The sequence below is a fragment of the Oncorhynchus keta genome, chromosome 2, assembly GCF_023373465.1.
Source record: "Oncorhynchus keta strain PuntledgeMale-10-30-2019 chromosome 2, Oket_V2, whole genome shotgun sequence".
Classification (NCBI taxonomy): Eukaryota; Metazoa; Chordata; class Actinopteri; order Salmoniformes; family Salmonidae; genus Oncorhynchus; species Oncorhynchus keta.
In genome coordinates, this window is record NC_068422.1 from 65409912 (window position 1) to 65428411 (window position 18500).

An 18500-nucleotide genomic window follows, 5' to 3' on the forward strand; every position below is an offset into this window, starting at 1 on the left:
TGCCATAGACAAGGCGTGATAATACCACCACACCCAGCATGGTCTATTTAGAGGGGGCTTATAGAGAGAGACCAGGACAGCAGGCTGCTCAGAGTCAGTGTTAGTGCCAGGGCCAGAGAGCTGAGGTAGAGAACTGTCCCAGCACTGTCTGGGTTGGGACAGGGTAGCCATAGCGGGTCCTGTAGTCGTTTTTCACTTCCTCATGAGGGATGGGAAGATCGTCTGGCTGCCTCGTACCTGGAAGATAGGAGTTCAGAGTCAGGGAGGGTAACAAAGCACTGGAACAAATAGTGCATTAAAAATGCCTCATCTGTGTATGCCACTGTATTTTGTATTGCATCAGCCCTTTTTAAGTAGATCTATGGAGGCTTGTGTGTTGATATCAATCTTGTGGAAATAGTGTGTCACTTTTACTGTCGTACTCACACAGCGTAGGCACCTCTCTGAACACACTGAGCAGGTTGTCCCCTAGAGTAGCTTTCACCTCAGCATCTGTCCATCCTCTGCTCAGCAGCTCTGCCACCGGAGCAGGGTACTTAAACACATCCTCCAGACCCTCCGGGACCCTGACAGACAGCACAGGTAGAGAGGGGTGTGTGTGTCAAAATATAGCCAATATTATGCTAATCTCTGCACTCCTCCCCCAGCAGAATGGGTTTCTTTCCACGTAAAACATCTTTTTTTTTTTCAATTTAAAGTTTAAAGTTCTTGTTTTTCAATCAACCAACAAAACACATTCCACATTCACAGGCGTGACAGGCTTTAAAAGAAAAAAAAAGTCCAAAAATAATAATACATTTGAAAAAATAAAACATTAAAATACAATTAAAATGAATGATAAAGTCAAATAAAAACATTTATTTTTCTTAATCTATTTATTTTCCTTGGTGCATATATATATATATATACATACATACATACATACGTATATACATACACACATATACATACATACGCACACATACGCACACATACTCAAAAACGAAATTAAAATAAAAACACACAAAAAAACATATAACACTTGCAGCAGCACTATCAAGGTTCTTATCAGCTATTTCAAGCATTCACTGAGACGACGGGCCAATAATTTGTTTTTTGGTTTTACAGTACCTTACACAACATGTATCTGCGCATTTCCCTAGTCACCCCGTTCACTCTGTCCAGTTTGAAATATAGTTGAATCGTGGAGACCAGAGTCTATCAAACTTGGGCTGTCTCTTGTGGAGGCTTTTCAAGAGGAGGAAAGTCAACAATCTGGTCAATCCACATTTTAAATGTAGGGGGGGTATTAGAGGCCCACAATAGAAGAATACATTTCTTAGCAAAGTATGTAATAGTCATGAGCAAATTTTCTCTGTCAGGATCAAGAACAAAGTCCTGCTGGGCATTAAGAAGATAGATACACGGGGTCATATCAAACTGTACCTCCAGAATCTGGCAATCTCTCTACAGCTCCAAAATACATGCATATAGGTTCCACTTTCAGAGGTACATCTTTTACAGTTAGGAGACATATCTGTTTTCATTCTATGGAGTCTCAAAGGACTATAATAAAATGTGTACAAACATTTGTAATTAGATTCTTTCATTTTTACACTGGTAGAGGAGCAGTATACCCTGTCGCAAACCTCCGCCCATAACTCATCACTGATAGTCAGACCAAGGTCCTTTTCCCAGATTATTTTCAAAGGAGTAAAGGAGGAGCTTCCTTTCTCAGAAAGGAGTCTATAGATGTAAGATATTTAGCCTTTAATGGATTATGCTGTGACAAGAAGGGTTTCAACTTCATTCAACTGAGTTCTAAAACTCCTCTTGGAGGTAAAATGAGGAAATTACATGTCTAATTTGAAGATATTTTATTTTTTAAATGGATCTTGGCACATCGAATTCACTGCAGAGCTCTTGAAAGGATTTCAGTGTAGTGGTTTTCTGATGAAATAGGTCTGAAAAGGTCCTGATACCTAGAGTATGCCAAAGATTAAAGTTGGCATCCCTCAGGGCTTTTGGCAAGTCTGGGTTGCCTACTATAGGCGAGTGAGAACATATTTGGGAGGAAATGCCCAGGTATTTCTTACAGTCCCTCCACGCTAGTAAATCACAAAGGTTTTGGCTATGTTGCCCACTTCACTAAAGTTATTAATGAATATAATTGAGCTTAAGGGCAATGAACCACAGGATTGGGCTTCTATCTGAATCCACGTTGACTCTTGTCTGTTTGTGATCCATGTTAGCATGTTACGGATTTGGGCAGACCAGTAGTACAATTGAAGGGAGGGAAGGGCAAGACCACCCTTAGATTCAGGTTTCGATAGAGTGGAAAACTTGATCCTAGGTTTTTTATTGCCCCATATAAATTTGGTGATGCTTTGGTTAGTTGTTTTGAAGAAGGAAACTGGGAGATAGCATGGGAGCATCTGAAATAAGTAGTTCAGTCTAGGGAGGACGTTCATACGGATTACATTAATTCTTCCTACTAAGCTAATTGGGGGGGAGATCCAGGTTTGGAGATCGTTCTTGAGTCGATCCAGGAGTGGAAGATAATTTTCCTTAAAAAGGCTATTCAGATCTGGTGTTATGAAGATCCCGAGGTATTGAAACCCCTGTGTTTTCCATTGGAAAGGACAAAGTGTCTTCATAGAGCTGGTGAGTGTAATATTGGGAGGGCAGACAGTGGATTTGTTCAAATTGATCTTATAACCTGAAAACTTGCCATACTGAGCAATTGTGTCTAAAATGAGAGGGAGGGATTTCTCAGGGTTGGATATGTAGAGCAAGACATCATCCGAGTAAAGCGAAATCTTGTGCTGCAGGCCGCCTGCAGAAACACCCATAATACTTGGATTGCTCCTTATCAGCTCTGCCAGAGGCTCCGCCCCCCACAAGTAGAGCAGCGGGGACAGCGAGCACCCTTGTCTTGTGCTCCGTTCCAGAGGGAATCTGTCAGAGTTCAGTCCATTAGTAGTCACCATGGCATTTGGATGAGAGTATAGTGGGCCCATATTGAACTTTTCTAAGACTGAAAACAGAAAGCTCCACTCCATCCTGTCAAACGCCTTCTCAGCATCCAGGGGGTCTTCTGTGCGTTTACTTGATCAATAATATCAAAAAGACGGCGAATGTTATCAGAAGAGTATCTATTTCTAATAAATCCAGTTTGGTCCGCTTTTATTATTTTGGGAAGAAGAGTGTTTAGTCTTTTGGCGAGCAATTTGGTAATTATTTTATAGTCAAAATCCAACAAGCTTATGGGCCGGAAGGACGAGCAGGATAGGGGGTCCTTGTCCTTTTTTAGCAACACTGTAATGCAAGCTGTGTGTATTGAGTCTGGGAGAACTCCGTTTTTGCAAAAATCCTCCAGCATTGGCATGAAGATAGGGCTGAGCTGGGGCCAAAAAGCTTTGTAGAACTCTCTGGGGAATCCATCTGGGCCTGGGGACTTATTAGGTGGCATGGAGGTAATTGCCTCCAGGATCTCCTCAGGAGTGAATTGAGTTGAGATCTTCTTGGTCGGTCTCTGATAGTTTAGGTAGCGAGATTCCCTCTAGGAAAGAGTGGAGTTCTGCCTCCGTGTGTTTTCTCTCAGAGGTATATAGTTTGCAGTAAAAATCATTAAGTTAAATTGATCTTTTTTGGGTCATATGTGACTTCGTCCTCTGCTGTTCGGATAGCCATGATTGTACGCTCTGACTGCTCCTTTTTTAATTGGTAAGCAAGCAATCTACCGGGCCTATTGCTATACTCATGGTATGTCTGTTTAGTAAAGAAAACTCGTTTTTTTTTATCTCCCGAGTGTAGTCCAAAATTCAGTTTGGCTTTGGCTGCTTTAAGATGACTCCAGGAAGTGCTGTCTAGGGATTGTTTATGTATTTTTTCACAGCATTCCAGCTCCCTCTCAAGATCTAGCCTGTGTGCTTCCATTGCTTTTTTCTTAGAGGAAGCATATGCAATTAGGTGACCTCTTAGTGTGGCTTTAGCAGAGTCCCACATTGTGGCCGGAGAAACAGGAGAATCTTTATTGTCTTGTGTGTAGTTGTCTATCCAAGTAGTTACCAATGTATGGAACTCGTCATTTGATAGCATGGAGGTGTTGAATTTCCAGCTCTTTGACCTCGGGATGTTTTTACAGAGGTCAAAGCGGAGGTGGACAAAGGCGTGATCTGAAAGTGCTATGGGTCCGATTGTACAAGTGGCTGAATTTATGAAACTCTTTGGGATAAAAATGTAATCTATACGGGAGTAGGTGTTATGGACATTAGAGTAGTATGTATAGTCCATAGATGAGCTATTAGTCTCTCTCCAGATATCTATCAGTCCCATCTCTTTAGTAAGAGAGTTCAACATCTTTGCAGATCTAGGATTTGTGGTGGGGACTTGAGATTATTTGTCTAGGGTTGGGTTAAGGGTACAATTAAAATCTCCGGCCACCACGCCAAAGGAGACACAATGCTCATTGAACAGGGTTATAATTTTTGACATGAAGGCAGGAGTATCTGTGTTAGGGGCGTATATGTTTAATATAGTAATTGGTTGACCATATAGTGACCCAGTTATCAAAATAAATCTCCCCTCCGGATCAGATATGTTTTTGTCAATTATGAATGGAACATTTTTATGCATAAGTATGGCTGTGCCTCTACTGTTTGATTTGAAAGAGGAGAAATACACCTGTCCCACCCAAGCTCTGCGGAGTTTGGGATGTTCAGCATCACAGAGGTGTGTCTCTTGTAATAGCGCAATGTCTGCTTTTTCCTTTTTTTTAAGAGCACATAGTATCTTTTTTCGTTTTATTGCATGCCCTAGACCATGGCAGTTCCATGTCAATAGATTTAAGGTACTAGTCATCGTCATCGAGCAGTAATCGAACTTTAGTGCAAGTCATCGCTGGGTAAAAGTAGATAGCAATTACAGCTGCGTTCACATAAAAGGAAAATAAATGGTGTACATAAAATAATAATCTCTGAACACCCCAGCCGAGTTGCTATAATGAATTTAGGGGTGGGTCTCTGGATCCGGCTATATGTCTCTTACCTCCTTTAGCCTGTAGCATTAATCGCATTTAGTCATTGGGCTGTTTCTCAGGATTGTCTTTCAAAAACGTTTTGCCGTCTGGTGATTGGGCGCAGTGGTTGTCTGGCTGCTGGTGGGGGTATTTGAATCCCCTGAAGTGCTCGGTGAGTATTTCTTCACTTCGTCTCTCGGCGCTTTCGGCGTTCTATGGGCCTGTCGTTTTGGGCAGGTGGAGCCGCCGCCTGTAGGACTCGTTCCTTGTCGGCGAATCTCAGGAAACGTAAGTTTGTCTTGCTCTCTCGAGTTCTATGGGCCTGTCGGTGGGCAGGTGGAGTAGCGGATCAGTGGCATGTTTCCCTCTACTTTTTCGCCCAGATTGAATAGAACACAATTATTCCTTCGCCCCCTGTTTTCCAGGTCCTCTTTTCTCTTCCAGATGCTCAATTTTCTTTTTAGCATATGCTATTGTTTCCATGGCATCTGTCAATAAGTTTTCCATGGATCCCAGTAGGATTCGCCCCTCTGCCTCGTCCAGGTTGTCCCGCGTTTATGGTGATCTTGTTGTTGATGTCAGGCAAAGCGTTTTCCAGGATTGTCACCTTGCCCCCTATCGCACTGAGCTGAGAGTTAATGGCATCTAATTCCGTGTTTAGTTCTGTACGTTGGGATCTCAACTCAGAAAGGATGTCTTCGACAGAGTGCGAGGTTGGCATTCGTTGTGCCTCGTGGGGGAGCGTGTTCTCTTGCTCCTGGCTAATGGCGCTAGTATTTTCTGAAGCTAGCTTCTTCATGGAGGCTTTTTCCGTCGCTAATACTCGAGTCCGGGTAAAAATGTCACCTGTAGTGTCGCCTTTTGTAACCTCCATTACTTTTTCTTACTAAAGCTAAATGAGTTTGAACTTGGAGTGGAGGTAAGATTAGGAATTGGAAACTACTTGTGCGGAGCTCTTAGTTCATGCGGCCATCTCGTTCAAGGGTCACGCGATCCCCGTAAAACATATTTTAAGATAATACACTTTGCTCAATCAAGTTCATTGGTGTTTTATTGTAACTAGGCGATTAACTCCTAGGTCAATTCCCTCTACTCACCTGCCCACTCCATCATAATCCCCACCAAAACCAATGATACTGTGTCCAGCCACAGTTTTCATTTTGTCAAAGTGATCTAGATTGAATATGAAAAGAAAGGTGAATGTACAGTGCATTCGGAAAGTATTCAGACCCCTTCCCTTTTTCCACATTTTGTTACATTACAGCCTTATTATAAAATGTATTTTTTTTAAATACAAATTCATAAAAATAAAAAATAAACAGAAATACATTATTTACATAAGTATTCAGACTGTTTGCTCTCAGACTCAAAATTGAGTTCAGGTGCATCCTGTTTCCATTGATCATCCTTGAGATGTTTCTACAACTTGATTGGAGTCCACCTGTGGTAAATTCAATTGATTGTGGACATGATTTGGAAAGGCACACACCTGTCTATATAAGGTCCCACAGTTGACAGTGCATGTCAGAGCAAAAACCAAGCCACGAGGCCAAAGGCATTGTCCGTGGAGCTCAGAGACAGGATTGTGTTGAGAAGGGCCTTGGTCAGGGAGGTGACCAAGAACCCAGCGGTCACTCTGACAGAGCTCCAGAGTTCCTCTGTGGAGATGTGAGAACCTTCCAGAAGGACAACCATCTCTGCAGCACTCCACCAATCAGGTCTTTATGGTAGTGGCCAGACGGAAGCCCCTCTTCGTTTAAAGGCACATGAAACCCCACTAGGAATTTGCCAAAAGGCAACTAAAGGATTCAGACCATGAGAAACAAGATTAAACTCTTTGGTGTTAATTCCAAGCGTCATGTCTGGAGGAATCCTGGCACCAACCCTACGGTGAAGCATGGTGGTGGCAGCATCATGCTGTGGGGATGTTTTTCATCGTCAGGGACTGGGAGACTAGTCAGGAATGAGGCAAAGATTAACAGAGCAAAGTACAGAGAGATCCTTGATGAAAACCTGCTTTTAGTTTGTGTCTGTTTTCCAAAGTATTGGAATGGTCTGGTGGCTTTTCTAACTTCCTTTTGATATCATTGTAGTTTTAATATCACTGTAGACATTACCACGTTTCTTTTGCAGTCTTATTGCTTACTTTTCTTGGTCTTTGCCTAAAACAACCTGTCTCAACCTTCCTCTTAGCCCTTTCTCATCCTCCCCTCAGCCTATATACCCAGACACCTCCTTTTCACTCTTAACCCATTTTCTGTTCTCTGTCTGTTTTCTCAATCCATGTTCTTCCCCTTATCCCCCCTGTCACATACCCCTTCATCCTATCACATGTCCACTCACCACCACTCTCAGGTCTAATTCCTTTATACAACTCACCCTCCTCAGCATCCAATCCCCTCAATCGGCCTGCTCCCCTAGTACTTGTCCTCTCACTACCAAACTCCCAATTCTCTGTTCCCTCGTCTCTCACCTTTCTCCCCTGACTCATCACCCTCCTCAGGGAAGGGATGATGTCTAAGGGGAATGAATGACTAAGTTCCTCATATGTATTCTGTAATCCACTATCCCCTTGCCCCTCTCCCCCTTCACTCACCACCTTCCTCAGGACGTCGTCAGACACGTTCCTCTTGTGTAGGCACACAGCATAGGCAGAGGAGTGACTGAAGATGACTGGCGCTTTGGACAGGTCTAGAACCTGGTTCATCACTTTCTCTGACACGTGGGCCAAGTCAATCAACATCCCAATGCAGTTCATCTCAAATACCAGTTGCTGTCGGGTGAAAAATCGTTATGAATGTTTCTGCCAGGACTGGGGGAAATGACCCTCTTACTGTGTCACCCTACTGGTGTTTTCGAGACAATTATATGTGATTCATTCAGCATATCAAACCTAATGATATGGTTTGTAGCTTGGATAGTCTGTCAAGAGAATGTACATGTTTTCATCCAGTGTGTTTTATACCGGTGATATAATACTGCTATAACATAAATGAAGGCAAGCTGTAGATGAAAATAAGTATTGAGGGTAACCCAATAGTTTCTGAGGAATTGCCCATTTGATTAAAACATTTACTTGGAATACCTATGTTTATGACAGGCATTTATATCTGATTTCCAAATAAACTCAAAAACAGAAGTATTACAAGCTGCGCCAAATAGTATAGTAGATATGACCTATGATATGAGTGGGTATTTCCAATGTGTGTGTGTGTGTGACTCAGTGTGATAGACTATCCTTTTCAAACTCAAACAGTCCATTGTGCTGCGCTCATGGCTTGGCTCCCGAATCCACTAGCCAATTGTCTGCCCTGGGGGGAAAACACACACAACCACAGTAAAATACCCGGCCAGCTTCTGGAAGGCATATTTCTCTTCCACTTTCCTATATCCTGCTAATATGATATGAATCAGTGAGGAGCTGAGGGATTCACTAGGCTCTGTAGTCTCTCCAGGGCCATGGTTTGATTAGCAGGTCCATCTGTTTAGACGACTCTCCCAGAATATGACACCTCTGAAACAGGTGGCGACAGGAATCCCCTATTTTCCCCACCACAGAATTCTGTGAAATACAGTATTTTATTTGTCTATTAATATGCAGTTTCAGCTGTTACCTGTTGTGTCTCATTCATATGCATTCTTGTCATTTTTATCTTCGCTGTATGTGCTCTTTGGGAGTGCATCATATGGTGTGTAAAGTGTTGACAAACTTAGGAATCTTAGGGAAAAAAATATTGAGCACCTTGTCACTTACTGAGTATAATCTGTGGCACCTAGTCCCCAGACCAGGGTGGCCCTGTCGTCAGCAGGGTAGCAGAGCCTACTTGCCATGGTGTGTTGCAGCTGTGGGTGAGGGTGAGGTAGCGGACCCCCAGGTGGTACATGGTACGCAGGGTTCCCAGGCTGCTGTCCAAAGACTGTCATCCTTCCACCCCGATCAGACTGGCTGTCCTGTTCTGACTAAAGGCATCCACGATATCTGTGGTAAAATAAATGATTGATAATACAGGTGGGAAGTGAATACAACTTTGCTATCGATGGTATTTCACAGTGGTGTTCTAAAAAATATATATTAAAAAAGGGGGGTTTCATTCTCATAACAAAATGTATGGCTCCATTCAAGCCGTATCGCGGAAGTTCAGCTCTACGGTGTGATTGAAGTTTAGCGGAGACTGCATTCACGGTAAATGTTTGGCTCAATCGGAAATTACCTTGAAACGTATATTGCGGAATCTACAACACTTCCGCTTTAGATATTGAATAGAGCCCTTACTGTATAACCTTTGATCACTTTTTTTTGTAGATGACTCTCACCTTTGCTGCTGGAAGCAAACATGAAGGGTTCTGGGTATTTCATACACATTCTATGGATGACGACTATCTGCTCAAGAATTTGTCTGGCGGCATCTTTGTACTGAGTCTCACATGGTACATATGCTGCCCAGAACTGCAAGGGTATAATAAACATCGGATCAGTTTATTGTTATCATGGAATACAGAGTTCCCCAACTGGCAATTTTATTTGCCCACCCCAAGTTTTCTGAGGGAAAAATACTAACTTTGTTGAATTTTCATTGTTGGACATAAAAAACTGTAAAAGCACAATGAAATCAGCTCCAAGTGACTTTAATCTGGGAGATGTGTTTCCAAGTACTCCCACGTATAATAGAGAGAGGCACGTGATCATATACAGATGTAAGCAAGGTTTGACATTATTATGTGTTAGTAAAATATTATGTATTATATCTGGGCTTCTTGCAGTCTACAAATGATTTGAAAATGATGTTCCTGTAACGGTTCTCTTGTGGTGAAGGAGAGTCGGACCAAAATGCAGCGTGTAGATTGCGATCCATGTTTATTCAACTAACGTAACACGAATCTAAATACAAACACTACAAAACAACAAACGGAAAGTGAAAACCTATACAGCCTATCTGGTGACTACAAACACAGCGACAGGAACATCAAGACACTAAGGACAATCACCCACGAAACACACAAAGAATATGGCTGCCTAAATATGGTTCCCAATCAGAGACAACGATAAACACCTGCCTCTGATTGAGAACCACTTCAGACAGCCATAGACTTAACTAGAACACCCCACTAAGCTACAATCCCAATACCAACACACCACATACAAAAACCCCATGCCACACCCTGGCCTGACCAAATAAATGAATATAAACACAAAATACCTCGACCAGGGCGTGACAGTTCCGGACCCCCAACCATCCTCTCAAGAAAAAAAATCGACCCGCAGCTGAATCTAGTTGATGATCCCTGATGTAATACATGTATTATTAACCACCCTCACATACACCTTTTTGTGAGTCCCTGTCGGTTTTGTGTGTGTGCACTGCATTGAATGAATGAGGTTGGTTATCATGCTGTACTACTTTTTTTGTACATTGTTTACAGCTCCTATGCTGAACACATACTGTGTTTGAATTCTGTACAGAGTGGAAAGGCAAAGACATCATGGAGGACGAGGACGCTTGTTTACAGATGTACAAGAGACTGCAATTATAAATATGGTCTATGTGGGGACATAGAGGTTGCCTCTGTCCAAGGTTGGATACGCCATGCTAGGAGATACTTCCCTCGATGTTTGGCAAGAGAAAACGTATCCTGTAATGTGGACGAAGTATTGTGGCCAGACTCAGGCCGGAGAAGCGATGAAGCGTAGCTTAGCACTGGTGAAAAAAAGGAGCCAGTTTTGAAAACTTGTGTAAGCAGTTGGAAAAAACTGTAACAACATCAATGCTGTAAGCCTGTCGACCATACAATGTATCCACCAACGGCACCGAGTGACGATGAAACAACTTTACAAGGTGCCATTTGAGAGAAACTCTGACAGAGTCAAAAATATGCGACATGACTTTGTAGAGGTATGTATGCAACACTACTTCCAGTACTTCAGACATACCATATTTACTCATCTATATATCCTTTTGTCTGTTACAGAGAGTATTGGAGCTGGATGCCCATGTGATTTGCCATGAATTTATTTATGTAGATGAGGTTGGCTTCAACCTCACCAAAACCAGGCGCTGCAGAAGAAATGTAATAGGGCAGAGGGCAATTACCAATGTCCCTGGACAGCGTGGGGATAATATAACTATGTGTGCTGCCATCATTCAAAAGGGGGTCCTCCATCACAATGCCACACTGGGTCCGTACAACACCGGCCATATGCTCACTTTTCTGGATGCAGTTTACACAATGCTTGTCCCTGATCCAGATCAGGAGCCTGCAAGATTTGTGGTTTTATGGGACAATGTTAGTTTTCACCGGGCTGTTCTGGTCCAAAACTGGTTTGCCACCCATCCACAATTTGTAGTTTTGTACCTACCCCCATATTCACCTTTTCTAAATCCCATAGAGGAATTCTTCTCAGCCTGGCCCTGGAAAGTGTATGATCGCCAACCCTATGCCCGCATGTCGCTTCTCCAGGCAATGGAGGACGCATGTGGGGACATAGAGGTTGCCTCTGTCCAAGGTTGGATATGCAATGCTAGGAGATACTTCCCGCGATGTTTGGCAAGAGAAAATGTATCTGTGATGTGGACGAAGTATTGTGACCAGACCCAGGCCGGAGAAGAGATGAAGCGTAGCTTAGCACTGGTGACTGTCCCCTGTTTCTACATTGCATTGGTGTTTAGTGTACTTGTTACCCCTATCAGCAGATTACTTTCACTGTAGAACATTGTATTGAAATGTAGATATAAGCCTATGAAAGACCAAAGAGCTTTAGATTTAGAACAACAGTGTTTACATGGTATATCCAAAAATGTACTATTATGAAAGCAGTGTTTGCCATTTGATGCAAATGCTTCATTCTGACATGTGTTTATGGCATTTTGAATGCAGTGTTACATTTTGAAGGAGATGTGAGGCATTTTGCATTTTGTGTGTGCAGTTTTGGGAATTGTGTGTAGAGTTTTGAAAAAAGGAGACCGTTTTGAAAATGTGTGTAAGCAGTTGGAAAAAACTGTAATGTGTTATGTAGTGGCTTTGCTGGCATGCATCCCCCAAATTTTCTTTTGTTTGCCTCACCAAGATGTACATAGACTATAGCTGCCTACAGCTGTAGGATCTTAATTTAACCACCCTGTTGTTGCAGGAAATGTCCAGCACAGCAGGAAATTCAAACTTCTACTGTATTCAAGGCGTATAAAGTTTTTAATTTCCACTTAAAATGTCAGACTTGATTTGACCTTACTAATACTTCATCAACCCCTACAAAAGTGGCCATTAATTATAGTCCATACAAAAATTCACATTTCCTGTTGCTGCAGGAATATTTCCCTACTGTGAGAAACTGGTCACATTAAGATCCTTTATCTGTACCCTATAGCAAGTCTCTTGTGGATCCTTGGCTGTATAAGTGCTCATCTAGACCACTCGTGTTCACAGATGATTGTGGTCCGCTTACGTGTTGAGCAGAGTGGTCTGTGTACGTCCATGTTTCTGGAGCCCCACTCTAAATGAAGGCATAATGAACGGTTGACTCAGCTAATCCAGGCTTTTCCGTGGTATTTTCGAGGCATTTTCTCTCATCCTCTCACTGTTCTACGTTGCTAGGCCTATATGGGATCCTGGAAACTTTTGCTGCTAAATAGCATATGATACATTACAGGGATTCCTAATAATCCTAAATGGTAAGCCTTAGACAAGTAATCCTTGTCCAAGCCAGAACGACACATAGGGACAGGAGCAAGTGAACCCCATGGACATGACCTCAACCCCAATCCATTTCCTTAATGCAGAGTGCCAAGCAGAGAGGCATGAGGTTCAATCCCTGGTATGACTCGGCCAGAGATGGAACCCCCATTCTTCCAATCTCAGTGCACACTCTAAACACAAGGCCACCGTGTTGGTTCATTAATTTATGACTGAATTCATCGTTTTATGGGTACCATTAGCTTATCTTCCTGACTATTGTGAGGACCATCCCATAGCTTCAATGCCATACAACACTCCTTCCGTGGCCTCCAACTGCTATTAAATGCTGGTAAAATGCTAGTAAAACTAAGTGCATGCTCTTCAATCGATTGCTGCACGCACCCTCCCGCCTGACAAGCATCACTACTCTGGACGGTTCTGACCTAAAATATGTGGACAACTACAAATACCTAGGCGTCTGGTTAGACTGTAAACTCTCCTTCCAGACTCATATTAAGCATCTCCAATCCGAAATTAAATCTAAAGTCTGCTTCCTATTTTGCAACAAAGCCTCCTTCACTCATGCTGCCAAACATACCCTCGTAAAACTGACTATCCTACCCATCCAATGTAATTTACAAAATATCCCCCAACACTCAGCAAACTGGATGTAGTCTATCACCGTGCCATCTGTTCTGTCACCAAAGCACCATATACTACCCACCACTGTGACCTGTATGCTCTCGTTGGCTGGCCCTCACTACATATTTGTCGCCAAACCCACTGGCTTCAGGTCATCTATAAGTCTTTGCTTGATAAAGCCCTGCCTTATCTCAGCTCACTGGTCACCATAGCAACACCCACCCGTAGTACGCGCTCCAGCAGGTATATTTCACTGGTCATCCCCAAAGCAACACTTCCTTTGGGCGCCTTTCCTTCCAGTTCTCTGCTGCCAATGACTGGAACGACTTGCAAAAATCACTGGAGCTGGAGTCTTATATCTCCCTCTCTAACTTTAAGCATCAGCTGTCTGAGCAGCTTACCGATCACTGTAGATGTACACAGCCAATCTGTAAATAGCACACCCAACTACCTCATCTCCATATTATTACTTACCCTCTTGCTCTTTTGCACCCCAGTATCTCTACTTGCACATCATCATCTGCTCATCTATCACTCCAGTGTTAATGCTAAATTGTCATTATTTCACCTCTTGGGCTTATTTATTGCCGACCTCCCTACTCTTCTACATTTGCACACACTATCCATAGATTTTTCTATTTTTCTTTTCTTTTGCGTTATTGACTGTACGTTTGTTTATGTGTAACTCTGTGTTGTTGTTTTTGTCGCACTGCTTTGCTTTATCTTGGCCAGGTCGCAGTTGTAAATGAGAACTTGTTCTCAACTGACCTACCTGGTTAAATAAAGGTGAAATAAAACAATAATAGCCTCTTATGAATGGTTACTTAGACGTCTATTCTTAAAATAACAGTGTTTGGAGGTAAAATGTTAATTTAAATCAGATTACAGTCCGCTCTCTGTCAGGAGCAGTAAAACGAGCATTGCGAAGGTCATGACCTGTTTGCATTATGATAATCAACTCTTAGATAAAACATCCTTAGAGCGCCCTCAGGACTCTTCGCTCATCATCAACAACTCTCGTCCTTGAGTCAATTAAACAGTGGCAAAAATATAACTCAACACTGTAGTATAATCAAGGACTCCAGTCACCCTCGTCATGAAACAGAAAAATCCTGCAGTCTGGCAGAAAGTACTGTCGTATTAAAGCTAGAATCCTTAATTGAAACAATAACAGTGGGCACACTGCCTGTGTTTTGGTAAAAAGCTGAGGGATGGGGTTGGAGAAATGTAACCACTCTCACACTCATAGACAGAGCTATAGATGCAAGGACGAACCATCCATGATATCAAAATGATAGTTTTGGGCTCCATTCAATCTGTATCGCTGAAGCGTTCCAGATTGCGCAATATAAATGTAAAGGTCATTTCCGAGTGCGCTGACCGCTAACGCAGTAACATCGCCTTTAAATTTCAATCATTCTGTAACCCTGAATTTCCAAAGAGGAGCCCTTAAAGGTCCAATGCAGCTGCTTTCATCTCAAAATCAAATCATTTCTGGGTAACAATTGAATACCTTACTGCAAATAGCAATTTCTCAGGCAAGAATTTTGCTAGGACTTTCCGGGAGTGGTCTGAGTGGGGAGGGGAAAACTGTTATTGGTAGAGAGGTTTGGAACTCTCTTTCTTACTAATTTACCACCTGGCGATGTCACCAGGCAGGTCAAAACTCCAACCCTTCAAAACAGGCTGAGATTTCAGGTGGTCTTTTCAAACAGCACTTACACTAAAAGAACATTATCATAATTTTTACAATTTCACAGTATTATTCCAACCTCATAGTGTGGAAATATATATAAAACATGGTTGAAAAACATATTTCTGCACTGGGCCTTTAACCATGTTTTGAGGCTATATGGTGTTTGTTTACAATTACATTGTTCACAATTATTGGAGTAAATTAAGCTTGTATTTTGGGTTCTGATGGAGTAGGACAGTTTAACTAAGCTCGTGAGGCATTTATAAAGTTACATTCCTTAAGAATCAATGAGTATATATCATTAATTTATAAGTCCAAAAATGGATGTATCAACTAAGGATCCCAGCTTTGCGACCCAGACCAACAGGCTCAGAGGCAATTTTTATGTACAGGCAGTGCGGATCATTTTACTCAGCCCCAAATTAATCTGTACAAAAGAAAATGATCTATATACAAGTGGTAATTCCCATGGCTACAGTATGTACCATACAGTACATTTCCTCCTGGGGAATCCCCCACCATCCAGACAACATTATACGGTTTTTACGGCTACACCCACTCAGCTTTAGAGTTCCTCTTACAGTTCCTGTTGTATCTTACTGCTTCGCTATTTAAGGTCTGTAGCAAGTCAGATCATCTCATACTTCCTCACAGATAGTCAGTCAGACAAACAGACGGAGAGACAGGCACAGGCAGACCAAAAGGCAGACAGGCAGTTAAGTAGACAAGCCGACAGGCAGGCAGACAGACATGGCCAGGCTGGACGTGACAGAGACCTTCCATCACATCTCATTCCCTGGGCACATTCACACCCAGGACTCCCTGAACTATGCCTGCCACTTCAAGTTCCAGGACAGGGACACCGTCATCGTCACCTACCCCAAATCAGGTAAGGACAGGACAGCTCTGTCACACTTCTGCTCTGTGTCACAACACATTAGACATGCTGCAACACTAGCCAACTATAGTCCTTCTCCCTCTTTCACACACTTTGCAGTTGAAGAAAACAGTCAGGTTTTTAATAACTGTATATGTGCAGACTACAGTAGGTTATTGTATTGTCACGGTTGGTTTAGCTTGTCATTGATTAATTGTTTTCAAGATCCACTTCTCTCAGACAGCCTAACTTTATGGAAGTAGTGGTTTAGGCAGGGATTCAATGAAGACAGAGGTATTAGGTGTACAGTTCTCTCTCTTTAACTCTTCTTTCTTTCCCTTTGTGATCTCTGGTTAAAGGGACTACCTGGATGCAGGAGATTGTCACCCTTGTGAAAAACAGAGGGGACCCACAACTCTCCAAAACTGTTCCCAACTGGGCCCGAGCCCCCTGGCTGGAACAGTATTACAGTGCAAAGGTGCTGGGGGCCACCCAAGGGCCCCGAATCATCACCACTCACCTGCCCTACAACCTGCTGGCCTCTGCCCTCCAGGGCTCCAAAGCTAAGGTAGGTTTGGTTATGTTGAAGAAACTATTCTCAAAGCTGTGAGACATTTCCTTTTTTTGTAAAGCAACTCTATGGAAATAATATATTGATAGCAAGTGACACTATCTCCACCCTGTCTCTTAGGTCATCTATGTTGCCAGAAACCCCAAAGATGTTGTTGTGTCATATTACCACTTCCATAAAATGGCCAAATTCCTCCCAGAACCCAACTCATTTGATGAGTTTCTGGATAGTTTCCTGGAGGGATCAGGTGAGTTGACACTAATGATTTGTACCTCAAACAATTCTGGGATTTAATCCTCCTCTTAACAGTCAGATCTATTCCAACGTTTACCCTTTTTACAGTGAGTTATGGGTCCTGGTTCGATCATGTGAAAGGCTGGACGAAACAAGCAGAAGTCTTGGCAAATGTTCTTTATATCTCTTATGAGGATCTGTGGCTGGTAGGAGAACTCTTCTCTATTACTGTCTGCTATTTATTGTGGTTGTCATAAATTGCAAACACCCCATTACATTCTCTCTTCCCCATGGCAGTTGTGCCACCCCTAACCTTATTATAGACATGTCAATTTAAGGGCATCAAAACACAACACTTGTATCACAGCAGTTGTATTACAGTCTCATGATTCTCTGAGATTGTGTTAACTATAGAAATAGGCTGTCCTTCTGACCTAAAAAAAATATTTAAAAAATTTACTATGCAAGTCAGTTAAGAACAAATTCTTATTTTCAATGACGGCCTAGGAACAGTGGGTTAACTGCCTGTTCAGGGGCAGAACGACAGATTTGTACCTTGTCAGCTCGGGGATTCAAACTTGCAACCTTTTGATTACTAGTCCAACGCTCTAACCACTAGGCTACCCTGCCGCCCCAATGAATGTTTGATCTCTTAGTATGCCACAAATGTTGTTGATCGACTAGACAAAGAAGATCAATTCAGCCTCTTGTGAAAACAACCCTCTTTGTCCGTAACTATAATAAGAGTATTGACTTTTCTCAGGACCTGCGAGGCTCGATGGAGAAGATCAGCGCTTTCCTGCAGTGCCCCCTAGCGGGCGAGGAGTTAACCAGCTCCCTGAGACACTGCAGCTTTAGCAGCATGAGAGACAACGCCATGGTGAACTACACCCTGATCCCACAAGAGATCATGGACCACAGCAAAGGCAAATTCATGAGGAAAGGTGGGGCTCCCTTGCTCAACAGGAGTACAATCCTGACTAGAGATATGTTTCAGTCAGTGCCAGAAGGATAGAACAGTACCATAGGCCTCCCCTGCACTCACAGTGCTGTGGAGAGAGATGGGCCATAATAATGAAGACCTTGTTCTGTTTGCAGGTAAAATCGGTGACTGGAGAAACACTTTCACAGAGGACCAGATTTGTCTATTCGACACCGTCTACAGCTACCAGATGCAAGACTGTCCTCTGACCTTTCTGTGGGAGTGTCCTGAGGGGGAGGAGGAGTAGGAGGACAGGCCTCTGGGGATCAGGGGAGGGCCCTTATCCTCCATGCCGCCGGAGATTGATGGATACGCTTCATACAAGTCCTGGTATTCTCCCACTGATGTTCTCCGTGTTTTTGTGAATGTAAATGTAATGTACATAAGCTAATATAGTAAAATAATATAATAAAATTGATATGCTAACATAAACAAATATTGCGTGTGACCTATTTGTTGTTGTTGGGTTTTTCCACCTCTAAAGTAATCTAAATGTTCCAGTTCCAGTTTTTCTCAATTGCTAAAACACAATTTCTGAAACCTTGCTCCATTTCCTGAAAACATTCAACACAAAACCTCATCTTCAAGCACTATTTACATGACCTCAGACTCCTCTCGCAAAGTGAAACATTCGCCTCAAAACAGTTTTACCTGTGTTCAAAATCAAAAACGTCTCTCAAATCATAAACAAAGTTATTGAAATGATACACACTCTCAAGCAGTCAGTAAACAATACACCAAAAAATAGAAAACACATTGTTCAAAACATACAATTCTCAGGGAGAAGTAAATCTTTCATCTAAAAAAAGATTCATATTTTTCCGTCATTGT

The 18500-nt window shown here is 42.5% G+C and overlaps 1 protein-coding gene and 1 pseudogene across 1 annotated transcript; one reads left to right on the top strand and one right to left on the bottom strand.

The window, feature by feature from the left end:
- Positions 1 to 47: 47 nt before the first annotated feature.
- LOC118362298 (dipeptidase 1-like) lies at positions 48 to 12468 on the bottom strand (annotated as a pseudogene).
- A 3166-nt stretch (positions 12469 to 15634) lies between these two features.
- On the top strand, positions 15635 to 18099 carry sult5a1 (sulfotransferase family 5A, member 1). Its single transcript, XM_035743418.2, has 6 exons — positions 15635 to 15894; positions 16242 to 16450; positions 16574 to 16700; positions 16796 to 16893; positions 17451 to 17631; positions 17786 to 18099. Exons 1-6 carry the CDS (start codon positions 15756 to 15758, stop codon positions 17914 to 17916), a joined length of 885 nt encoding a protein of 294 aa, XP_035599311.1. The 5' UTR covers positions 15635 to 15755; the 3' UTR covers positions 17917 to 18099.
- The last annotated feature ends 401 nt before the right edge of the window (positions 18100 to 18500 follow it).